We start from the raw sequence: 26,036 nt of genomic DNA, 5'->3' as shown, positions 1-26,036 counted from the left end.
TCTCACTCACCCACGTCCCATCCATTTGCTACACAATAATGACCCCCATCTTCCAACCAGAACTAGATCATGCTGCCACTTGGCCCAGGTCCTCCAGAGCCTTCTCTTTGGAATGAGAGGGAGATCCCAGCTCCTCACAGGGCCCGATAAGACCTTCAGCCAGCCTCTCCCACTTGCCCCTGCCGCTCTCGTCCTCAGAGCCCGTCCGCCCCCCGCTTCTGCCCACCTCAGACTCAGCTCCCTCTGCCTGGAGGCTCTCCCCCGACTCATGTGGCTTCCCCCTCACATGCCCCGGACTCAGCTTCAGCGTTCGCTCCTCAGAGTGGCCTCCCCGGCCTCTTCATCTAAGGTAGGGCCCTCTCTTATTCTCTCTCTCAGACTCTCTTATTTACTTCACATCACAACACATAACACAAGCCGAACCATCTGACCATTTGTTTAATTCTAACTTTATCTGTCCATGGACCAAGCCACAGTTTACTGACAGAAGCAGCCACCTGCAGGGCCCCCTGACCTGGGCTCAGAGCCTGGCCCCTCAAGTCAGTCACACCATCACCCAGTCACCCAGGAACTGGAGGGGCTGTGGGGGCTACAGATGCCAGGCTCCCACTTCTGAACCTCAACACAGAAACCCAGGGTGTGGAGCCAGTTTCCCAGGTGTGTGTTTCTGTTCTTTGATTCCTGGGAACCCTAAATAACTGACATTTAGGGATACTCACTAAATGTCGAAAGACGAACGTCCTTGCCTCTGGGCTCTCGATCTGGCGGGGAGAGCAGATGCTTGAAAGGATAAGTTTCAGTGCAGCATGTGGAACTGACAGCAGAGGCAGAGGAGGAGGGACGCCCTCAGGTGTGTGTTGAGGGTGGGGTTGAGGGTGGGGTTGGGAATAATCCCACAGGGACCGCCAGGAAGGGGAAAGGACTATCAGCTCAGGCTTGGTTGAATATTTTTCCACGCTCCCTCCCCAAGCCAGGTATATCAGAATCACTTTACAGAACCCTCTGCTACCCGAGCCAGAGGGCATGACTGGAAAAATATGTCCTCTGGCACCAGAACACTAGTCTCACTTAGAAACATATGCCAGGGTTCCAGGTGGGAGGGGGGACTTTCTGGTCACCTAGTCTTCTCACTTCTTGTCAAGTGACAGTTTGGACTGGAGGAGGGGCAGAGGGTTGGGTACAGGGCTAACATCTCAAAGAGTCTAAGGTGGGAAGGATCTGGGGGAGTCTGGGAGGAGAACCAACAAAGTCCACAGGACACATGCCAAGCTGTTCCTAAATGCTCCCTCTGCGAGGCAGGGAGAAGGATGGGGTTGGAGGTGGGGCGGGGAGGGGAGAAGGGCAGGAGCTGATGCCAGAGGGTCACCTGGACCAGATATGGGGAGAGAGGCTTGGCTCCCCTCCTCCCCACCGGCCCCTCAGAGCCCTCCAGATCCCTCTTTCCCTTGGACTGATCAGCCCCAGGCCCTCCACAGCATTCTTGCAGGTGTATCTGCCAGGTGCAGAGACACCTACCATCAGCCTTGCTGGATCCAAGAGACTGACTGTAACCCATGGGAACTTCTGGAGACAGCAAAGGACGTGGGGGCAATAATAAGGGGCTTTAGTGGCCCACAAATTCCATTCTAACCTCACATATGGCCACTGCCTGGACCCTGCAGTTGGAAGACAGTGAGTTTTCTGATAGGAACAGTGGAGTAAATAGGAATTAAATATTTAAGTGAGGTCAATCTCAACAGTCACAATATTTCAGCCAAATTCTAAATTAAATTACATTTTATGTCAGCTGATCAGTTTCCTTGGGGACACTCATTATTTTTATGGTAATTTGTTAAGTTAGAAAAATCTGACCAGGGGAGGCAGCTGCTACAGATAGGATTAAGAGGACAGTCTCAGAGTCAGCCTGCTGGGATGGAGTCCTGCCTCCTCCTCTTACTACTGTGTGTCCCTGAGATGGCTACCTAACCTCTCTGAACCTCCGTGTTCTCATCCGGACAGGATGTAACAACGGCAGCAAGCTCAGGATTAGTGGGACGATCACGTGTAATAACATGTCATGTTCTTAAGACCTGGCACCTCCTGAAGCTCAAAAAATGTGTTATGCAAAGAAAAAAAAAAGAGATATTAAGACATTGTCCCCAAGGAAATGTTAGATAAGAGGTACATGAGCATCTGGGGATTTTTCTCTACCAGGCATGGTTACAGAGGTTCCTTAGAAGAACAGCCAGCCCCTGAGTTATGGGAGAGGATTTGGTCCATCAGAAGGGCCACCAGCACTGTGGAAATGCTTACAAAGCCAAACAATTCTCCTCTGGGTCTCCAATCACTTTCCCACCCTCACCTCCAAGCCTCTCCAGGAGTGCAGACTTCCCCTGCCAGGTATCAATCATCCCTTTCAGGGCGCTGAAGAAGCACAAACAAAGTTGATTTATCTCCCCTGGACAGCACTTTGGACTAGAAAGTTTTGAACTCAGCCTTGGGCACCGGGGCAGCCCGCTGGGAGCAACCCACTAAGCGGGAGCTGGAGGGTGGGACCCTGCGGCAGCAGCAGCGGCCGCCGCAGCCCGGACCTGCTGCGCACGGGCCCTCCTTCCCCATTCAATTCCACTCCCCACCCGAAAATGCAGATAGATGAGTAATCCTCAGCTCAAGTTGGTCACCCCCGCGTGCCTCGGCCCAGCAGGGACAGACATAAACAAGGCGGCACTGTCCGCCACCCTCGCCTTCCCGGCAATCCCCCCACCGCCAGTTTCAGGAGCCGCAGCGCACTCGCTGCCCACGCCCTCCCCGAGGGCCACCTACCTGTGACTGAACTGCAAGCCCCGAGCCCCTGCCCGCTGCCGCCCGAGTGGAATCCGGGCTACGGAGCCTGTTTACACCCCAGCAGCCACACACTGGGGCCGGAAGCGCTCCAACTACCCGAGCCTCCCTGCCTGTGCGCTAACGGGCTATATTTGTAAGCTGATAATATGATCTGCAGGACATGTGCTGATAAACGGTCTATCTATTCTATGTGACTCAGCCCGGCATGAGACAAAACAGACTTGGGAGCGGAGGGCTTGGCACAGAGCAAACGGCGAGCCAGCCAATCTGAGCCCTCTAACCCTGGATTATCTGCACCTCCCCACAGATGGCGGGGCCTTTTGACATTGGAAATCCTCAAATGTGTTAACTAAAACAAGCCAGAGAAGGCAAAGTGTTCCGTGTCCTTAGCCCGCGAAGTTAGGAACCAAACAAAACGCAGGATAGGAAAGCCATATGACGAAGGAAATGTAAACTTTCCCCCAGTATTTGAAGCAACAGTTGTCCAAAGTATTGATTTCATCCTTACATTTTTTTTCTTTTTAATTTCCTAAAACATATGTGAGTTTAGGTTCCCTTTAGAGATTTTACTAACTGGGCAAATATGTTTTTCTGATATCTAACACTGGGACAAAATGACAGTTAATAATCAATAACCATGTCCACACTACCCCTCAGTGCCCCTCATGGCAATAGTTCCTCCCGTACCTTCCCCACAGAACAGAAAAACACTTTTTGCCTAATATATACTAAGTTAGTGGAGCTCAAATAAATTTCTAACAGGGTGCTTTTTATTACTTAGGATAGAATTTTTATATTATGTTTCTCTTTTGATAAATAATTTAGTAATTAATGTTTAGTTTGCATTTTGTTTTTTTTTTTCTGGTATCCTGAACCAAATAATATATTGAAAAAGCAGTTTCAGTTCAGATTCCACTTAAATACTATTTCAATTTATGAGCGCTAAATATTCAATAGCTTAATCAAATTTAAGTGGAAAATATTTTTTTCTTCACAAATGCATTCAAAATACAATGGGATGATTTATGAGGCTGGTCTTGGAGGAATGGGCCATTTTGTAGCCCGGACTTCTCAGACTAGAATGTGCACTCAAACGGGACTGAGAAATTTTGCAAATAAAAATAACCTTCAGTTACATTTGAATTTCAGATGAATAAATAATTTTTAATACAAGTGTGTCTCAACTATTACATACCATAACTATATTAAAAATTTTATTGCTTATCTGAAATTTAAATATAAATGAGTGTCCTATATTTTTATCTGACAACCCTCTACCCAAACCACCCGGGATCTTAATATGATGCTGGGCCTGATGCAAGAGGCCAGAGGCGGGCTGAGAGTCTGTATCACCAACAAATTCCAAGCAATGCCAAAGCTGCTGGTCCAGAGACCACATCATGGGTGGCAAGGATGTAGAATTAGCATCATCTGGTGCAGTGGTACCCAGTACTGGCTCCTCACTGGCATGGCCTGGGTGGACCCCTCTGCCCCTCGGCAGTTCTGACTCCGTAAGTCTAGGGCAGGGTGGAAGGGACATTCAGGGGTCAATATTTTCAGCATGCTCCACAGTTGCTTCTGATCCACACTCAGAGATGTGGACCAGGAAGTATTTTAAGATATAGAATGTACCATGTTCATGCAAGGAATTGCTATTATTGTATTAAATTCATCGCTGGGCTAAGTGTGTCCAGGAAGATCTTCCAGTTTCTGAGCTACCAAGGGGCAGTGAATAGGATTGTGCCCTGTGGTCTTCTATTTCCAGGGTCCCCTTAAAGCTAGAAGGAGCCTAGTTCCTGCACAGCCTTAGTGTTACCAACCCCATCCAGCTTCTCAGAGCTCAACAATTCTTTATGCAATTCGGCTCCAGCTGGGCCTGTAGCCTCTCATGAAATGCAATCCACAGACCACACGCTTTACATCTGCCTCTTGTCCAAAAAGGTTCCACACACAGGCTCCCCCAGACATCCACAGGGGACCAAATGCTTTCTGACAGCCACTGTGAGTCCAGGACTCCTGTTGGAACATTGAGTCACATGCACCACGAAGCTTGCTGCCAAGTAAATCCCTGGTCTCATCAGCCCGTTGCCCCTGCTTCATGCCATAATTGTAGAAGAACGAAAAAACCCCAAATTTTATAAACTGTTTCATTCGACTTCAATGACCATTACTCAGTGTTTCCCATCGAAGTGGAAGCAAGTGGTGAAAACTCCTGACTCACCCCTTCACATTTCCTGGCTGAAAGTCCCAAGCACCACACCCTCAGTTGAGGGGGGCTGCACTGGCCCTCATAGTATATTAACTTATAGTAACTACATGATCAAATGATAGTATTTGGGATAGTCTGGGTTAAATTAAAACACATTATGAAAGTTAATTTCACCTGATTCTCTCTACTTTGTTAATGTGGCCACACATGAGGCTGGCATAGTATTGGGCTGCACTCCCCAAGTCATGGAGTCTAGACTTGGAGTCTAGACTTGGATGGAGTCTAGATTTGTCATCCAAGTCTAGACTCCATGGGCAATCCTGACAGCTGCTCCCCTCACCACCAAGACGGGCCACTAGGAACACTAAGAACCCACGATCAGAGCAGAACTCTGCGCCCTTCCTTCTAAGACATGTTTATCTAGTTTTTCTCTAGAGGAAGCCAAACCTCTTCACAAATAGAACTTTTCGCAACTGGAAGAGGCTGGAACTCAGATCTGTGCCAACTCCATCGCTGTGAGCAATGCCATTTGTATCCTGCAAGCTTATGACACATCTGGTCCACAGGCAGTCTTGACACGATGCTGACCAGTGCCTCCTGGAGTATGAGTTCACAGATGGGTGGGCTCTATTAGGAAACCCAGGGATGTTTTGGTCATTCCCATTCAGCCAAACTGTAATTACCAAGAATACCAATCCTAAAATTCCCATTGGAAACTTTTCATGTTTAGTGATACAATTGTGGATGGAAAGCTATTTTTGTTTTCAAGTTTTGGTACAACCCTTGTAAGATTAAAATGAAGCGTGCACACACAAAGTCAAAACAAAACAACCCCCCCAACACACACACAAATAATAGCTAACATGCCATGTTTGTTTTTTTTTAAAAAGGCTGGCAAAACTATGGTGAGATCACACAAAGTACAGTTTAAAGAATATTTGCTAGAAATAAAGCCTATTTCATAATACTAAAAAAAGACAGTCTGGAAGCCATCAGGAAGATATAATAGTTCTAAATTTGTAAGAAGCTAGTGATATCGTCTACATACATATAAAATGAAACTTCAAAAACTAAAAGAGAAAACAGACAAATCCACAGTGGGGTATTTTGACAACTTCTTTCAGTAAATGAAAGGAGAGCAAACAAAAAAATTAGTAAAGATATAGAATAAGTTAACATGAAATTGATACAATTAACCAAATATATATAAATAGAACACTGAACTTGAGAACAGCATAGCACAATTATTTTAAAGGACTATTTTTAAACTGAGTATATGCTGGGTCATAAAGCAAGTCTCAACAAACTTTAAAGGATTGAAATCATACAAACTGTGGTTTCCGGCCATAGAACAATTAAGCTGGAAGTCAATTTAAAAATTAACGACAAAATATCCATTTAGTATAAATTGATAATGTGTGGATCAAGGAAGAAATCACAATGGAAATGAGAAAACACTTTATAAATAACGGAAATGAAAATTAACTAATGCTATGCTGGTACAAACCTTACTTGCAAATAGTAGAAAAGAATAAATCTAGAGTCATAATTGAGTCTGAAAAATCAGTGACTGGGGGAGGGTGTAGCTCAGTGGTAGAGGGTGTCCTTAGCATGCACAATGTTCTGGATTCAATCCCCAATAACTCCATTAAAAAAAAGAAAGAAAGAAAAAGAAAATCAGTGCTCTGAGCTTTCAAGTAATTCAAACAAACAAACAAAAAACCAGAAGAAATCCAAAAGAAATAGAAGGTAGAAAACAATAAAGTGCAATGGATAATGAGGTTTAAAAATAAGCATACAGTGGAAAGGATCCACAAAAGCAGAGGTGTTTCTTTTAAAATAGAGATAACAGAAATTACAAACATTCAAAACAAAAAGGAGCCATCATGACAGATCCTGCATACGTTAAAAAGTCCTGAGATAATGTTATTAACGTCTTTATGCCTTAAAAATTTGACAACGTGGTTAAGTGGACAAATTTTTAATAAAAAATAACATACCTAAACTGACAGAAGGATGAATAGAAAATGTGAACATTGTTACAATTTATGAAAAAAAAAGAATTCATAATTAAAATTCATCTCACTCCTCCCCGACAAAGCCAGGCCCAGATGGCTTCAGTGATGGATTCTACCATACAGTTAGTGAAGAAATGACCCAACTCTCATCTAATAGAAAAAGGGAACAAATGCAAATTTATTTTGTGAGGTAGAGATAACCTTGAAACTAAAATGTGCCAAAGACATTCAAAGATACGCAAAGGTACAGGCCAGTCTCAATCACAAACGTGCATGCAAAACTCCTAAGCAAAATAGCAGAAAGCTGAATCCAGAAAAATATAAAATGTGCCCACACAGAAGACCACAGGAGGACGCAGCAAGAAGGTGGCCATCTGCGAGCCAAGCAGAGAGGCCTCAGAAGGAAGCAAATCTGGTGATACCTTGATCTTGGACTTCCAATCTCCAGAACTGTGAGAAAGTAAATTTCTGTTTTTTAAGCCACCCAGTCTGTGGTATTTGTTATGGCAGCCCTTGCAAACCAATATAATAAATAAATTTCCTAAAGGTACTGGATACAAGATCAATATAAAAATCAGCACCAAAAAATTGGAAGTAAAAGATACCATTTAGTTTAACATTAAAAAAAAAATATTTAGGAATAATCCCCCCAAATTTGTATACTACCTCTATATAAAAATACTAAAAGAAATAAAACAACACCTAAACAAATCTCATGCACTGGAAGGTTCAATATGATACAGATAGTAATTCTAAAGAATCAATGGACTCTAATCAAAATTCTAGCAGAAGTTTTTGGAAATTTAGAAAATGGTTTAAAAATTATATGGAAATGTAAAAAGTCAAGAATAGTCAATATAATCTTGAATATGAAGAACAAAGGGAGAGGACTTATCATGCCAAATATCAAGGACTTTTAAAATACAAACTACAGTACTGAAGACAGAATGGTATTGGTATAAGAAGAGACAAACTGACCAACCAAACAGAAAAAAGCATTTGGAAAAAAAAAAAAAACCACTCACATGAACATATGAACATTCCTGACGAAATGGCATGGTGGAGCAGTAATGCAGGAATGATCTTTTCAATGAGCAGTGCTGAATCTTTGTATAAATTCAATGCATTGGAATACTATATTGCAATGAATATGAGCAAACTTCTACAACAACATGGATGACTCTCAACAACATAATGCTGAGCAAAAAGAAGTAGACACACACACACACTGATAATTATATGAAGTTCAAAACCATGGAAAACCAACCTGTGGGATTAAAAATCAGAAAAGGAAAAGCTCTGGGGTAGAGGGAGTGGGCGGTGATTGTGGAATAGCAGAAGGTAGACTTTCTGGGATGCCAGGAATATTCTTTTTCTTGACCTGGGTCATGGTTCCACGGTACTCACTTTGGAATAATTTATTAATCTGTAAACCGTATTATTTTTACACTTTTATGAATGCACAATATACTTCAATTAAAAAGTTTTGAAGTGTTTGTATTCAGCTTATACTGCCATGTAACAAATTCTCACAAACTTAGCGGCTTAATACAACACCATTTTTATCTCATAGTTCCCTTAGGTCAGAAGTCCATCCTGGCTCAACTGAGTTTCCAGAGCTGGGGGCGCTTCAAAGTGCCCATGGTCATTTGCATACAGGAAATCTTCTCCCTGGAGCACTTTAACCCGTTTCTCTTACAGCTTGGGTTTTGCACTTTGGCCTCCCTCCGTCCCTCCAGATGCACTTATTTCATCCATTTCAAAACCATTAAGAGCTGTGAAGAATGCCTGAATGCAACCAGATACAAAATCCACTTAAGAAGCACTTTTAAATGAGATCCTCCAGGTCTTGTGAAACCAAGTGAGACCCCAGCTTTCCTTCCCAGGTCTCACTCTCAGGAGTCTGCTCATCCATCTGTCTGCCCAAGGAGGGGGGAGAACTGAACTTGACCTGGTCAGCAGGCCATCAGGAAGTGACTGTTCCCTCCCTATCAGCAGCTTTTGATAACACTAAAATGTCACTTGGCATAGATTACTGGGCTTGTCCTATCTGGGGGGAAGAGGGGAGGGAACAGGAGTCCAATCTTAGAGATCTCTGTCTCCCTCAGTGTGCTCAGCACAGAGTAAATTTGATTGGAAGGAGAAAAATTGGGGTGAGCATTCTAAACCTCAGCCACGCCTAAAAGTCTCAATCAGAATTCCCCTACACGAACATGGTTCCCAGTAAATGCAGCAAGACTGTCTTGTCTTGTATTTGGTGGACTCTCCTGAACAAGCTGTCCAGAATTCAGCGCTGCTTGGGGTACTTGAAATTCACTTTTTCTTTCCCCGTTGGAGGGAGAGAATAGTCTTCGTTGTATTTCGTGGCTCAGGCTAGGGGGCGCAATTTGCTTTCCTTTGGAGCTTCTTGAAGACCTTATCCTTGCCTGCCCCACCCTCCCTTTTAGAAAGTAAGGCTGAAACTTAATGTTTACGCAGTCACACATGCAGCAGATGGAATAAGATTCAGCCAAAAGGAAACCAGCACAGACAGACACTGCACTGGGGAAGCTGAGATTTCAGGAAGACCAGGTTTCTGGATCTCCTAATCTGGGGGATAAGGCATGGGGGGAGGGCTGGTGAAAGACAAGAAAACCAGCAGTTTACAACACTGTTGACAAAATGAGGGAAAGTCCAGTTCAAATTCCTTCTAAGAACTACCTGCCAGCTCATAGAAAAAGAAATACAGGCATCCAATACACCTAGGAAACAATGCAAATCCAAACAACCACGGGATACTATTTCACATATAGAATTAGCAAAAAGTAAGACGCTTGCTGCAGCCAGCTGGTAAGGACCCAGGTGATGAGCAGGGAAGGGAGGAGAAGGGAGGGAGGGGACACTGGTGCAGACTTCTTGGAAAATAATCTGGAAAATATCCACCCTTTAACCAAGCAATCCCAGTGCTAGAAATTTACCGGCTAGGTATGTTCCCAAGCACTCACCACGACAGACATACAAGCGAGTCCACTGCAAAATGCAGCAACACACCAAGTGTTTCTTGATAAGATAATTAATGCTATACCTATGTAGGAATTCATACAATACAGCCCTCCATACACACACAAACGGAGTCCTCTCCTAAGCTCTTCTGCGTCCCTTTTACCCAGTTTCTGTAACAGTATGGCTCTGAGCAGTCTTCCCACTGAGACTGCAGATTTTTTGAGAGCAAGAATCTATCCTTCTAAACCCCGCACAGAGGTCAGTAGCAAACACAAAATAGGTTTCCAGTGGCTGTTAAGTTTACCAGTAAAAACAGAAACCAGTAACTTGCTGATGAATGCAGGGCCCCACCTCTCCCAGAGTGCTGCTCAGGTTTTATCAGCAGCTTTTGGGCACTGAGCTTGGTGGGATCAAAGGCCCCGCATTCCTCAGCTGGAGGGGTTCCCCAGCCTGGCTCACCTCTCCCCCTCATGCCTGAATGTTGAGGGGACAAGGAAGAGGTAAGACACAATGTGTCCCTACGAGTCCTAGGATAGAAGTTGGCTTTGACCTTAAAACCTCATCTTTGCGCTGCAGAAATGGCTGTTCTTTTTAATCAACTATTTAATTGGAGTTTCATTCTAAATGGTCTCAACCACAGAAATGTGTGAATTGGTTTTTTAAAGCTAAAATCGATCCTATCTCCATATGTGTTTTCTTCCTTGCAGTTGAGACAGACCCTGGAAGTTTCTCTTTTGATTTTGATGTTATGTTGGCTGGATGGTTTTAAGTCAGATTCTTATTTGTATGATTTTAAACACACAACCCTGTCTTTCTTGCCCCAATTTTTAACACAGGACAGCTCAGGGTGTCATCAAACCCAAGATTCCTGAGACTGACTGATGCACATTTCATTCTGTTTGGACGCACTGGGCCTTAGGCACACCAGCTTGCGCTGGACAAGAGGGCGCTACTGAACCACCCTGAGACCAAGAGCATTTGTCGGTACCCTTCATCAGGGAGGCGATGCGCTGCCAGAGACCAGGAGTCTTCTAATCCCAGGCCTAGCCCTCCTTGGGTCTCTAACATGGCATTCACGGCCCAGAGTCTGGGTGGCCATTTTCGGCAGTGACCCAGCAGTGGTATCCAGTGGCCGTCCCAGATTCGCCAATCAACTTCCCCACCCAGGGGCAGCAGCACAACCACAACCATTGATGACTGTCCTTTCTCCCCCACTACGTGGTGGGGTCGCCTCTCACCACTATGTTCCCATAGCCCAGCCCTTGACTGGCAACAAAGTAGATGCATTAAATACTTGTTGAACCAATAGAACAGAATAGAGAGTCCAGAAATAAATCCACAAACTTTTAGTCAATTAATCTTTGACAAAGGAGGCAAGAACATACAATGGAGTAAAGACAGTCTCTTCAGCAAGTGGTGTTAGGACAACTGGACAGCTGTATGTAAATCAATGAAGTTAGAACACTCCCTCACACTGTACACAGACATAAACTCAAAATGGCTTAAAGGTAAACATAAGACAAGACACTATAAACCTCTTAGAAGAAACCATGGGCAAAACATTATCCGACATAAATCTCAGCAATGTTCTCTGAGGGCAGTCTACCCAAGAAATAGAAATAAAAGTTAAAATAAACAAATGGGACATAATTAAACCTATATGCTTTTGCACAGCAAAGGAAACCGTAAGCAAAACAAAAAGACAACCTGCGGAATGGGAGAAAATAGTTGCAAAAAGATCAGACTGACAAGAGCTTAATTTCCAGAATATATAAACAGCTCATACAACTTAATAACAAAAAAACAAACAGCCCAACCCAAAGATGGGCAGAAGACCTAAACAAGCAATTCTGCAATGAAAGCACACAGATGACCAATAGGCACATTTAAAAAATGCTCAATATCGCTAATTATCAGAGAAATGCAAATCAAAACTATAATGAGCTATCACCTCACACCAGTCAGAATGGCCATCATTCAAAAGTCCATGAACAATAAATGCTAGAGAGGGTGTGGAGAAAAAGAAACCCTCCTACACTGCTGGTGGGAATGTAGTTTGGTACAGCCATTATGGAAAACAGTATGGAGATTCCTCAAAAGACTAATAATAGGCATACCATATGGTCTAGCAATCCCACTCCTGAGCCTATATCCAGAGGAATCCTTAATTCAAAAAGATACCTGCACCCCAGTGTTCATGGCAGCACTATGTACAATAGCCAAGACATGGAAACAACCTAAATGTCCATCAACAGACGACTGAATAAAGAAGCTGTGGTGTATTTATACAATGGAATACAACTCAGCCATAAAAAAAGAATAAAATAATGCCTTTTGCAGCAACATGGATGGACCTGGAGATTGTCATTCTAAGTGAAGTAAGCCAGAAAAAGAAAGAAAAATACCATATGATATCACTTATATGTGGAATCAAAAAAAAAAAAAAAAAAGACAAACAAACTTATTTACAAAACAGAAACAGACTCACATAGAAAACAGCTTTTGGTTACAGGGCAGGGGGTGGGGGGTGGGAAGGGATAAATTGGGAGCCCGAGATTTGCAGATACTAACTACTGTATATAAAATAGATAAACAACAAGTTTCTACTGTATACCACAGGGAACTATATTCAATATCTTGTAGAAACTTATGGTGAAAAAGAATATGAAAATGAATATATGTATGTTCATATGTATAACTGAAGTATTGTGCTGTACACCAGAGATTGACAGAACATTGTAAACTGACTATACTTCAATAAAAAGATTTAAAAAAAAATACTTGTTGAATGAACAGCCTGTGTGTCCGCAGCCCTAGAGCAAATATCTGGCCACTCAGGCACCTCAGCCTTTTCCCTCCCCCTCATCCTCTTCCCATCCCAAAACTTTGCCCAGGTTCTGTCTACTACAGACCCTTGAATTTCTCTGCCCTCTGTACCTGTGGGGAACATAGATCTTTTCAGTGAATTCCGGTCTTTGGCTAAGAAGGGATTCTGTGTGGCAGAAAGGCTGGCCTCCTTGGGTTGCAGGCTGAACTCATCCTTCCCCTGAAAATGGGGAGGTGATTTCTAGGGGTCCTAATTCAGATGTAAAAGTTCCACAAGAGCCCCTTTATTTATTTTTTTTGGAGGGGGAAGAGAGGTAATTAGGTTCATTTATTTATTTACTTATTTTTAGAGGAGCTACTGGGGATTGAACTGATGACCTTGAGCATCCTAGGCATGCACTCTTCCATTTGAGCCATATCCTCCCACTGAAAAGCCCCTTTAGATAAGGAAGTGTCAATGCAGGGATGCTGTCCTGCTGCCAATTCTGCCTCTGTGGAAAAGACATGGAAGTCCACAGACGGGATTCGCCGTGTCATCCACAAAGCGAGACTCGTATTGCCAACGCTCCTTCTCTACTGAGCACACTGGACTGTCGACTGTGAAGCACAAGTGCGCTACGAATGTATCATACTTTCCTGTAATGTACTTTCTTCAAGCCTCCAGCGCAGCTCCTGTGGTTGGGTGGCTAGCCTTCTCCTTGCCCTCTCCCACATCCGGCTTCTAGAGCTTCAGGCCAAGTTCCCCCATTCTCTCCGAATCTCTGTGTGACACTCAAAGCTTTTTAACAAGTAGAAAGGCCACCCGGGAAGTTGAAGCACAGCAGGAATTAGTCAGCTGCTTTGGAGGAAAAATGCTACCAGCTCTAAGTAAACATCCCACCGTTGCTCTGATGGGGCCCTACCTCCCAATAAAAATAATTTAAAATTTACTTCTCCCAAGACACAGCTGTAGAAGAAAATCACGACTCCTCTTTAGCACATGTGGACCCATCACATTCACACAGGTAGACACTGATGCTGAAACGGCCTTGGATGCTGCCAATTCATTCTTCTATGGTGTAAATCCAATGAAAAGACAGGGGACAATAAAATTAAATAAAGGCTGCATGCTTGTGCACTGAGATAGGTAAGAGTGTTACCAAACTCAGGCTCGGCAGCTTGTTGCTCAAGAATCCAATACTGAGAGACAAGTGTTGGGTACAAGAAAAGATAGCTTTATTGAGGAAGCCGGCAATCCTGGGGTAAAGGTGAACTCATCCCAAAGAACCAACTCCCATCTCTCCAGGTTTTGCTCAGAGATTACATAGAGAAAAGAGGAAGGGGCTACGTGCCGGGGAGGGGCAATCTTCTATTTTCAGAGATGATTGTCTCCATTATGCGGTTCCAAGTAGACGTCAGTTCTTGCTTGCAGTTGGAACATTATCTGAGTCATAAATCTTTGGCCAGCTAGTCCTGATATAAGGACTAAAGCCCAAAGAAATAAGGAACAAAGCCTATAGAAAAACTAATCTTCAATCTCGATATGCATCAACAGCCATCTCCATCAGCAGCAAGCTAAGTTAATGGCAGACGTCAGGCATAGTAATAATTAAGAAATAGATTTGGAACAATGCTGAGTTACTGAGAGTCCCTAGTTACCGTCTCACTTCCTCAGTTACAACCCCCACTGTTAGACTTTCCTTTCATGTCTAAGGGGCAAAAGTAGGTCTTCAGTAACTTCTTCAAGCTGAGCACGGGCAAAATATTACTTGCTTTCTTTATGTGCCAGTTGAGATTCCAAAAGAGGTACCTCATTACTAACCTTTTTAGTAATTGTTTTGCAAAGAGTTATCATCCCAAGTATGAACCCCTTGACTAGAAGAAAAAACCCACAATAATTAGTTAAAGAGTTAGTCCCAATTTCAGGATTCCTTCAAGCTTTGACTTAATCCCAGAGGGAATCCAAGAAAACAGGGTAGTAAACCAATCCCATCCACCTTGAAATAGGGGAATATGGAGATCTAAAGTCTGTTGGAGCCAGGTGACCTATTGTGTCAGCGTCATCTTGATTGTTTTAAGCACAGTTAACCTTAAGCTCCAGGGTCAGTTTTTTTTTCCCATTCTCTTGAGGCCTGTTCTTGGAATTGTGCAAGCCATAGATTCAGTACTGCTCAAGATGGAGCAGCTTCAGTATTTACAAGAACCAAAATGTGGAAGCCACCTAAATGTCCATGGACAGATGATTGGATAAAGAAGTTGTGGCATATATATACAATGGAATACTACTCAGTCATAAAAAAGAATGAAATAATGCCATTTGCAGCAACATGGATGGACCTAGAGATTGTCATTCTAAGTGAAGTAAGCCAGAAAGAGAAAGAAGAATACCATATAATGTCACTTATATGTGGAATCTTTAAAAAATGACACAAATGAACTTATTTACAAAACAGAAACCAACTCGCAGACATAGAAAACAAACTGTTAACTAAAAATTGGCACTTGCCATATGCCTATACAAGGACTGAATCACGTTGGCACTTGCCATCAAGCCCTGCTTGGATTAATCACGAGCCGCTACAGCTGCTGACCTCCAACACATCCTGAAAAGAGTTCAAGATGGAAATCAGGAATGAGGCGCTCTGTGCTCTGGTAAAACTAGTGAAACAGGCTTTTAGATAGTTAGATAATTTCAGGAGAAGATTTTATGAGCTCAATTCTTGTGTCTCCTCATATCTAGAAAAGCACTAAAATCATTAACGGTGACATCTGCTCCTGGTGACTAGCAGCAAGCCTCTGCCTAAACGTGTGTCTGACTGCATGTACCCCCTTCACTGAAATCATATATAATACTGGGTTCTCCCCCTGCCTCTTTGGAACAGTTTCTCAGAGCATTCTGGGATGCTGTCTCCCAGGCTATAGTCCTAGTCCTCACTTTGCCCCCAAATTAAACTTAATCCACAACTCTTACATTGTGTGATTTTATTTCAGTCGACAAAACTTATGGTTACCAAAGGAAAAGGGGGAGAGGAGGGATAAATTAAGAGTTTGAGATTTGCAGATACTAATTATCATATATAAAATAGACAAACAAAGTCTACTGTGTACACAGGGAACTATATTCAATATCTTGTAATAACATAATGAAAAAGAATATATATATATATATATAATATATATATATATATAAAGTATAACTAAATCACTATGTTATACACCAGAAACTAACACAACACTGTAAATCAACAATACTTCAATTCAAAAAAACACCTGGAGCAGCATATGTCATGGCTACAGTCTGGTCCTCATGCAGTTTTTCCCCTCTGGCGGCAGTTACAGCATTGGCAGCACAACTCAGGAATGTGCATCAAACACTGTTATCTATGTCTTCCAGGGAGGAATCGAAGATTCTGTGACTCTATTGTCCTAATCATTAGCTGCTTGAGCCTGCTATTTTGTGACTCAGGGGAGGGCTGGAAAACTACAGCTTTTCTACAAAAAGGAGACAAGGGACATGGAGGGGGTTTGGTACCTGGAAGGGCCCCTCAGGATCCTGGCAGGGTTTAAGAGGACTCCGGCTCAGGAACTCTGCCTCCAGTGGCAGGGCCTGGGGCCTCAGGAGAAACCACCAAATAAATAAATGCTTTTAGGATAACACAGGTTAATGCTGGTGTCGTTGGGGGCGGGGCAGAGAAAGGATGCAAGAGGCCAAACTACAGACCCTGGGAGGCTGATAAAATGCAAGAGAAACCCAGTGGCAAGGCTGAAACGGCCTCCCGTACTGGACTGCCATGTTTCCAGAACCTTCTCCAGGGGCAGGCCTGGCACCCTGACTGCAGACCCCCAGGGGTTCTCCAGGGAGGCGCAGAGCCTGGCTGCACACGCACATTTCCCAACCCGCCTCCCCTCGCCCCGCACCCCACCTCTGGCGCCGGCTCCCGCTTCCTTCCAGCCGCTGCTTGCAATTCAGGTGCGCCTGGAATTTACACCCTCTCACTCCCCGAGAGCTTGGGACCCCCCCTCCAGACCCTAAACTTCTATCTGGATTACCCGCGTCCACGGCGGAGCACAGGCTCAACACAACTTTTCTTGGAAAACCAAAGATGAAAGCAAATTTTGAGAAATAAAAGTTTTCAATAAAATATCAAACGCCTTGAGAGACCCATACGTGGGGTTTAGGTTTTCCTGATTAAAGCAATACTTTCCATCATTCCTCCAATCTGGAATTACTATCCCGATAGAACAATTGGTTTGCTTTATTTTTTTCTTTAAAAGAGTAAATCGGATAAGTTTAACCCCAACTAATGATAGAGACATTAGGGCTAATTAACCACAGTTTTACAAGACCCAGCTTTTTCTCTCTTTGTTTGGTGGCTTCTCCACCTCTCACCTCCACCCCAGTGTTTAAGCATTGTAATGCGCACGGGTCTCCGCCTCCCCGCCCACCAGAGGGCTGTCCCCGCTGCCGCCGCCACCCTCCACCCCCGGGTCTGTGGCTGAAGAAGGAGAATCTCCCTAAAGGCTAAAGTCAACGCGTTTAGTAGGACCGACCTGTGTGAGGAACTCCCCAGTTTCCTGAGACATCCTGGCTCCTGCTTCTTCTAAGACCTTCTGCGGAAGACATATTTCTCATCTGGGATATTTTTCTTTTTAAATTCCCACTTTCACTTCAGGAAATTAATATTTTCTTTTGGGTGTTTTGGCAATGACTGAATTAAAGCTAGGCTAATACTTTTTCCTTCTAAATTGTCAGGAGCTATGGACCGAAGGAAGATGGAGCACTTCTCTTCCAGGTATGAACTGATCTTAAGTGTGAATTTTGGATTACTAGAGTTTGCCAGCTTAGGAAATAATGTTCTACACCTCTCTGTTGTTTCATTTCACCTTGTTCAAATTTTAAAGAGCTTCCAACAGTGCTGCTGCTCTTCCTGAAAAACCTGAAACTTCACACTAAAAAGTTACATCCACCTTTGCCATTGGCTTTTAAAACTTTCCATCAGGTAACTGGCTCTGTCTATGAAATGATTACTGTTTCCTACACTTTTGTGCAAAAAGGTTAGTATTACAATGAAATTTAAAAATCTGCTTCTGAGGAGGCCAAAGATATAGACAGGTTTTCAATATTTGGGAACCATTAAAAATAATGGGAATTTTTTTTAACTTTGAAAATCCTTTAAATGACTGATTTAAATGAAATAGTTTGTAAAATGTGATTCATCAATTACATAGCATGTCATCCAGCCATTTAAAAATTCCTATATGGAAACTATGTGCAGAAGAAAAATATATCTATGTGACATAGAAGATAAAAGATTTATACCTACTTAAAATTATGTGCAGATGAGGACAGAGCCTGAGAAGTAATAATATGTGTTAAGAGGTGGAGATTGGGTGGATTTTATTCTCACCATTTTTCTTTATGTTGTTACATGAATTAATCATCCATTTAAAAAGAAAAAGAAAAATGGTGTTCTGTGACTTCTCCCTTGTGGTCTATGGTCTTGTCCTTGTGATGAGGACACCCAGGTGTTGTTTTGTTTTGCTAATAGAGGCCTGATTTCCTCTTCCTAGTGTGATTTTGATCATGACCTTTTCCAAAGCGTTTGAACTGGGATTAGTTGCTGGTAAGGGATTTTTTTTGTTCTTTTGATCACTAGCTATTTTCACGTAGCCCAAAATACAGATTCCATACATTGACTTTGCCGTTCAGGGCTGGGCCACCGTGAACTTGCCCCTCCGTCCGAGGGAGCCCTGGCCTTCAGAGATGACAGACTTCAGTCCCAGAAGGAGCCTGCAATTCGTCATCGGCTTTCACAGTTCATACCATCCATGGGAATCCAGAAGAGTAAGACCCATGTGTCTTAAATCTGCAATGTGGTATCGCGGTCCTGGTTTTTCCACATTTCCCTAGTATCTTTTTGACACTTTTGCCTATGAGAGTGGGCATCTGATTCTGGAGCTGGGCAGATGGCTGGATTTTTTTTTTTTTTTTCTTTTTTGGGGGAGGGGGTTGGTGGGTGGGGAGGAGGTAGACTGGTTTTGACTATGGAAGTGAGACAAATATTGCGTCCTTCAACCCCCAGGGGTGCAGTTTCCCTCCCCCAACCCACTTCACGCCCACCACTGGACTGTGCGTGAAAAAAAAGATGTCTCTGCTCAAAAGCACAGGTAGCAAAAGGAACACTTAAAAAGCAGTGTCTTATTCTGTGACGTTTACAATGTTTAGACTTCCGGAAACACTTTGGGGAGATTAAGTCCTTACCGCCCTATTAACCTTTGCTTCCTGGAACTCAGCTTTGAAACCCGTCCACCTTCTCAGCCACCTCTTAACGTTTCAGGTAAGGAGCTAAACAGAACCTGCTGTCTAAACGGGGGCACCTGCATGCTGGGGTCCTTTTGTGCCTGCCCTCCCTCCTTCTACGGACGGAACTGTGAGCATGATGCGCGCAAAGAGTAAGCAAGCCATCGGGAGGGGCTGGGGGCGGAGAGGGGAGCGAAAGAGAGGCGGGGATTTAAAATACGTGTGTCCCTTCATCCTCAGGAACTGTGGGTCTGTGCCCCACGACACCTGGCTGCCCAGGAAGTGTTCCATGTGTAAATGCTGGCAGGGCCAGCTGCGCTGCCTTGCTCAGACATTTCTACCTGGTTGCGGTAAGCCGAGGTTTTCCTTTTTCGCCCTTTAGGTTCGTTAACAAGGTCTCTTACCTCTTGGCTTGCTAGAGACTGGCAACCCAAAATCCGCTTGTAAAGGCATCCAGGACTCCAGATGGGATAGTCACCTTGGCATCCTTGCTATTTAAGCCGTTTTGACGGTTTATAGTTTGTTAAATTCTATAGAGGAAAACAAAGAAAGGACTTCGCCTCTTAAACACTGAGAGAGACGCTCTCTGGTGTTCCTTTCTTGGGGCGGGGAGACCCAGACAAGCCCAGGGGGACAGTTCAGTTAGTGACCACCCCACAGCACGGTTGGGGGCGCCCAGCTCCAATTTATCACCCTTAAATTCCAAGGAGGCTTGACCCTACTTCTCCTTCCTTAGGAATTTCTTCCCTGATCCTAAAAGGCTCCTGTATGGCGCCCCCTGGTGGTTGGTCTCAGAACCCTTTCACCTTAGCTGATTTTCACTATGGGAAAGTGTGACAGGAAGGGCAGGGACATCGAAGAGAACCAGATGGGGGGAGAGTACAGCTCAAGTGAGAGCACATGTTTAACATGCACAGGGTCCTGGGTTCAATCCCCAGTACCTCCTCTAAAAATAAGTAAACCCCATTATCACCCCCCCCAAAAAACCTAAATACAAAGAGAACCACAGAAGAGGGTTTGCTTCCCCAACCTGAGCTAGATTCTAGGGTCACACTAGTTCAGAAGCCTCTCCTCGTCCTGATCCTGTAGATGTTAGAAATTGAATATATGTTCAACAAATTGTAAATGAAAGTAAATGTTTCACTGAGTACAAGGTGGGACCCCTGATCCAGTCAGGGACTGGCTTTTCCATTTGCATTGGGTATCAGGCCCAGGACAGGTGATTGGTAAGTGTGGGTGGAATGACTGGATAAGTGGGGACTCTGTTTTCTCCCTGGAACTTGGGACCCAAGATGTGTTCCTCCCTATCATCAGAACCTAACCAAGTTCTGACTCAACGCCTGCAATTGCAGGTGTCACTGGCTGGGGTAGGTTACCAGATGTGAGAGCATGTATCCAGGAAAGAACAAGTTAACAGTAGGCCCCTGGCAACTTTTATTGAACTATTTTTTCAGAGGAGTCTGATTCCATGTAATTGGTACTGTTGATCCCATAAGCACACTGCACTCAGCAAATGTTGGGCCCTAACTGATTCTTGGCTTGTGTAGATGTGCCACTTGTGTAGGCAGCAGGATCAAGTGCCAGAGGGATTTCCTTTAATAACCAAATGTTCCTGCCTTCCAGATGGCCATGTGATGGATGATCAGCTCACAGCTTCCGGGACTCGAAAATTCACACTGTCTGCATGCACTCTTATGCTCCCTGGCATCTGCCTTGCTATACAAAGTTATTATTAATCCACATTTGCATGCAACATGTGTCATGCAAATTTCATGACCGGTAAAGGCTGTCTCTCCAATGTCCTAACAGACAGTCATTTGTTAGTCGCCTTGAAATAGTGAATAGATTTCCATATGGTCTCTAACATTTCCTTAAACTATACACTACTTTCCTCTGTCCTACCCTCTCCAAAAAACTGCTTTAAAAAAAGTCATCTCTTGTGCCCAAGTCTTGCGTTTCTTGATACATCTAACTCTACCAAGGACTTATTATTTTTCTTTAAACTATTGAATTCTATCTTCAGATTATTAAGGGTTACTCCTAATATGGAACTGAGCACAAAGCTTTGAGTAGAGTTCATCAAAATCAATTAAAATAGTATTTTGGAAAGGAAAGGAAAGGAAGCATCTGTAAGGGGAGCAAAGGAGAAGGGAGGGAGCAGATATTAAAGGTGAGAGACAGGATGCTGGAGTAATGCAAGTGTACGGGTGTCCCAAGGAGACTAGCAAAGTGGGAGCAAATAAGAGAAATTTGAGGGAAAAAAAGGGGGGATTACTTGATCGATGATGACTGCAGGTGCACAGAGAAGCAAGTTAAAAATCTAAGTTGAAGGACAAGTTTCTATCTATAGGAAGCTATATAAGAAAAGGATAGCTCTGTCTTCAAGGAATTGTAAAGAGAATGAAATTTCCTTGAAAAAAAAATTCTATCTGAATTACCCCCATGAGAGTGCTTAATAAATTATCTTTTCTCCATACTATGCAATTATTTTAATGGTTGTAAAAGAGGAAATGTTCACAGTATACTTAGTTGTAAACCTATACGTTAAATAAATGTTAAATATATAAAGCTATACATTGTAAAGGCTATTTTAAAACCACATTGTGAATATGGTATGCCCAGTAAAACTGGGGAGTATGCTGACCAGTATGTGAACTGTGGTTATTTCTAGGTGGTGGGATTTTTTGCCCCCATGCACTTTTCTGGTTTCTATGGTGAGGGTGTATGACATCTGTTTGCACATGGTACACGATGACTACAATGGGCTTAAAACTGATGGATCTGGAAGAGCTGAGAGCTCAAGCCACTTTTTTTTTTTTTCTGGCTTTGGTGTGTGTGCTTTGCTGGAGGGACAAGATTTGCTTCCATTATTTAAATCCTACTAGATGCACAATTCAGGTTTTTCCAAATTAATGGCCTGTAGATGCAAAATTCCAAATGAGTGGATTTTTTTTTTTTTTCAATGTCCAATGGACAGAAGGTGAAATAGGATAAGTAGGGAAACAGTGAGAGACACCCCCAGAAAGCTCAGAGCCTGAGGGTGGGCCACTCAGGCTGGAGGGCTGTTCTGGTCACTTACTGGCAGTGGGGCCCAGTTTCCCATCTGAACCTGGGCTAGTCTCTACACTACAGTGTTGTTAGAATTAAGTGAACGAAACAGAACACTAGCACAAAGATTTTTTCGACAAATGTCACATTTCTTCTCTTTCTACCTTCCTATTTACCACAAAGTGCTTTAAAACATTTTTTGGCCCGGGAATGGAAAAATGTTTTAAAACCAAACAGTATTGAAAGAAGACTTCTCTTTCACTTGCATGCAGCTGCTGTGATCCCTAAGCACGCCAGGCTGGGACCACGTTTTCCAAACTTGGGCACTCACATTCCGCCTTGATTCGGGCCACGTCATCTGTGCTTAATTTTTTTCTTTACATCAACTCATTTTTGTATTGTGGTAAAACACACATAACATAAAACTTAACCATTTCAACCATTTTTAAGTATAAAGTTCAGTGGCATTCAGTACACTCACATTATTGGACAACTATCACCACCATATACTTCCAGAACTTTTTCATCTTTTCAAACTGAAATTCATCAAACAATAACTCACCATTCCTCCCCCCTGCAGCCCCCGGCAACCACTAGTCCACTTTCTGTGCCCATGAATTTATTCCAGACACCTCACATAAGCAGAGTCATGTATATCATTTTGTGCCTGGCATATTTCACTTAGCATACTGTCTTCAAGGTTCATCCATGCTGGACCACAGGTCAGAACTTCATTCCTTTTAAAGGCTGAATATACTCTATTATATGAATATGCCACATTTTGTTGTCCGTCCATCAATGGCATTTGGGTTGTCTCCACCTTTTGGCTATTGTGAATAATGTGCTATGAACATTTGCATAGAAATATCCCTTCTAGCCCCTGCTTTCAATTCTGTGATATGTGTACTCACAAATGGAATTGCTAGATCAGACTGTAATTCTATGTTTTAATTTTCTGAAGAACCACCATACTGTTTCTCACTACAGCGTCACCATTTTACATTCCCATCAGCAGTGCACCAGGTTGCCAATTTCCCCACATCCTCGTCAACACTCATTGCTTTCTGGGCTTTGCTTTTTTCTCACAATAGCTATCCTAGAGGGTGTTGTGTAGTATCTCATGTGGTTCTTTTTCTCTTTTTTTTTAAACTTTTTTTAATTGAAGTTTAGTTGATTTATAATGTTAGTTTCATGTGCAGAGCAGAACAATTCAGTTTCATGTGGTTTTGATTTGCATTTCCCTAATGATTGGTGATGTTGAACATTTACCCACTTATTTTTTTTAAAAATGCTTTTTACTCGTAAGAACAATAGCATTTGTGAAGTCCTGGAGAATTTATAGCAGTCTTGAAATTTAAAGAAAATAATTATGAGCAGTAGCATACACCTGTATGCCATCTAAGATCATGAACCAGAGGCACATTTTGGAAAATGGTATCCAAGGGGATGTAAAAGATTCTACCCTCAAAAGCCTTACAGGCTTTTCAAAGCAATGTGTCCACATGGGAACCAGTAAAGACACACCTGGGTCCACACTGGCTGGAAAGCCTTTTACCCTTTGACCTTGTCACTCTATATGGGTGGACTTGCCCTGGTTCACTTAGAACACTGTTGCTGACCTGGAGACCTAACATCAGAGAAGAGTTTACTGCACAGGGACTCAACCTTAACCTTGGACTATGACCACCTTTAATATGCCACCTTTAGAAAGAATTTTTAATGACATGAAATGTGTAAAACCCAATGTCAGGTAAGAAAGGCAGTGTGGCTTCAACTAGAATTCTTTAAAAGTAGGAAATATGAAAATATTGAAGTGGTCATTTCCAAGTGGAGGGGTTACGGGTAACTTTTTATCTTTTTTTTCTCAGCTAAGTACAATTACATTCAATTAATTTTATAATTGGGAAGTTAAGATTTTGTAAAGAGTAAAGGCAAGGTTTATTAGTGATATTTGTGCTTGTGAGGTCACAGATGATCCCAGTGGGGTCCATGGAAGGGCTCATCGGAGAGGGAGGCACTTAGCCTGGGGCCAACTATGAAATTACAAGAAAAAAAAATCAACTTCAAGATAAGTGGCTAAATGTACAAGAGCTGTCACTGTTTCAGTGAAATTCATGATAGTTATGCTATAATGACATCAATAAATAAAAGGAAACTAGAGGAAACTGGCCTCATAAAAAAAAAAAAAAGGTTGCTCTGGGATGAGCCTTAGGTCAGGCTCCCAGGAAGCTGACTTGGGGGGAGCTGAGCTGTCTGTGCACACGAGGGGCTTCCCCGCTCCTGGGAGCAACACTCACAGGGTAAGAGAAGTTACCTGCGGTGTCGCAGCAGCTGTGCTGGGGTGAGTGCCACAGAGCTGATGCCGTGGGAGCTCCGGGACTGGCGTGACCATTCAGAGTTGTCCCCACCTGCAGCAAGGGGGCCGGGCCTTCGGACTCCCAGTCAGCAAGTCATCGAACACAGGCTGCACCTGGGAAGGGGTGAGACCTTGGGTGAGTGGGCTCCCTTGAGACCAGGGCAGTTCCACCCAACGTGCGCAGCACCTGGGAGAACAAATGCCGTGGTCCTGAGGGGGGAATCCAGATGTCCATCCCAGTCAGCTCCTGTGATGTGGTTGCCACCTCCTCCAGGACTGCGACTGGTCCATTTTCCCGGGGAAACTTTAAGGGGGACAGGCTGCAGTCCCCAACACGGCAGCCCATCTCAGGGCACAGCTGATGAGTGATATTCCTCTCCTTGCTCCTCTCCCCATTCTACATGCCCCTAGCCTGAGCCAGCGCCTCTGCTGTTTCACATGGCTGGCTTGGTGGAGTCTGTGTGGATTTCTTAGGGGTCTGCATCCCTGATCTGCTGGCCCTTCTCAAGCTGTGGCTGCAGTATCTGCCCACTGACCATCCAGGTGGGCAGGGAGGACCAAGACATGCCCCAGGGAATCCCTGCAGCAAGCAATTGTTAGGGGTTCTGTCCAGGGGAGGAAGCATCTCCTTGGCCTAGGTTCCCTTCAACCAATGGCCATTTCCAGGGAGCTACAGTTATGAGCCTCCCACAGCCAACACTCTCTTCTGATTCATCCCCCAGTGAGTCATGCCTCCCTGGGGGCCACTCCCCACTGTCTTTTCACACACTGACTGCTCGGCTCCTGCTGCTTCAATAACGATGAACAATCAGCTTCCCTACTCCTAACTCCTTGATCCACAATCACTTATTCTTCTGCCTTATGTGATTTTATGAAACCTGTATACCATTTCACACGCCACTGTAGCTGGCAGTGTTCTGCGAATAATTACACAACTGTTAATGGTTAACTGCTTCCTTCTTTTCACAGCTTAGACATTAATCAGGCATGGTGAGCTAGTCCCATTTATTAGCGAATATTCTCCTTTAGGGGACTTTCTTTCCCCCTAATAAGATCCTATAACAACCAAAAACAAAACAGGAAGGGAAACGGGGAGGAAACGAAACTCAGGGAGCCTGACTACCAGACACTTTGCCTGCAAGACCTCCCATTCTGAACCCAGATTAATCAGTACAGGTAGCTCACAACACACAATAGGAACGCACCCTGGGCCCTGCTGGCCAGGCACTGGCCACCCAGGACTGACAACTTCAAAGGCTGGTCAAGGAGCACAGCAAGGATAATCCCCACAGTTTAAAAGCTGGCATAGATGTCCAGGCCTTAAGAAGTGGTCATGAACCTTAAGAATGTAATGCCCACTTTGGCAGAGGTACAGCTGGGCCTATATATGCAAGCATTTTGCAACCAGGAGGATAAACACAGTCTGCATCTCCCCCTCCCACTTTTCTTATCTCCCCACCCCTCACCCAACCACTGGAGGGGAAGGACCACTCC

The 26,036-nt window shown here is 43.7% G+C and overlaps 2 protein-coding genes across 3 annotated transcripts in view; one reads left to right on the top strand and one right to left on the bottom strand.

Moving 5' to 3' along the window:
- The window catches only part of LRRC2 (leucine rich repeat containing 2), a 44,239-nt gene extending 41,282 nt beyond the window's left edge, over positions 1-2,957 (bottom strand). Inside the window, exon 1 of one of the 2 annotated variants that reach the window (XM_074345045.1) lies at positions 2,803-2,957. The gene's annotated coding sequence lies outside the window, so the exon portion shown is untranslated. Of the gene's footprint in view, positions 1-719; positions 933-2,802 lie in introns of those variants that run through there. The other variant, XM_074345046.1, reaches the window with a different exon arrangement.
- Positions 303-21,710, top strand: CRIPTO (cripto, EGF-CFC family member). Its single transcript, XM_010959928.3, has 7 exons — positions 303-349; positions 17,591-17,630; positions 18,409-18,461; positions 18,548-18,682; positions 19,176-19,290; positions 19,379-19,488; positions 20,762-21,710. Exons 2-7 carry the CDS (start codon positions 17,596-17,598, stop codon positions 20,872-20,874), a joined length of 561 nt encoding a protein of 186 aa, XP_010958230.1. The 5' UTR covers positions 303-349; positions 17,591-17,595; the 3' UTR covers positions 20,875-21,710.
- Positions 21,711-26,036: the final 4,326 nt, after the last annotated feature.

The sequence above is a fragment of the Camelus bactrianus genome, chromosome 17 (genome assembly GCF_048773025.1).
Source record: "Camelus bactrianus isolate YW-2024 breed Bactrian camel chromosome 17, ASM4877302v1, whole genome shotgun sequence".
NCBI classification, from domain to species: Eukaryota; Metazoa; Chordata; class Mammalia; order Artiodactyla; family Camelidae; genus Camelus; species Camelus bactrianus.
This window is presented reverse-complemented; position numbering and strand designations above follow the sequence as displayed.

Bases quoted from the DNA above. Each gene is read 5' to 3' on its own strand.
- CRIPTO (XM_010959928.3), top strand. From the start codon at position 17,596: ATGGACCGAAGGAAGATGGAGCACTTCTCTTCCAG. The intron at 18,683-19,175 runs GTAAGACCCATG...TTAACGTTTCAG, and splicing joins ATCCATGGGAATCCAGAAGA to GTAAGGAGCTAAACAGAACC. The intron at 19,291-19,378 runs GTAAGCAAGCCA...CTTCATCCTCAG, and splicing joins GAGCATGATGCGCGCAAAGA to GAACTGTGGGTCTGTGCCCC.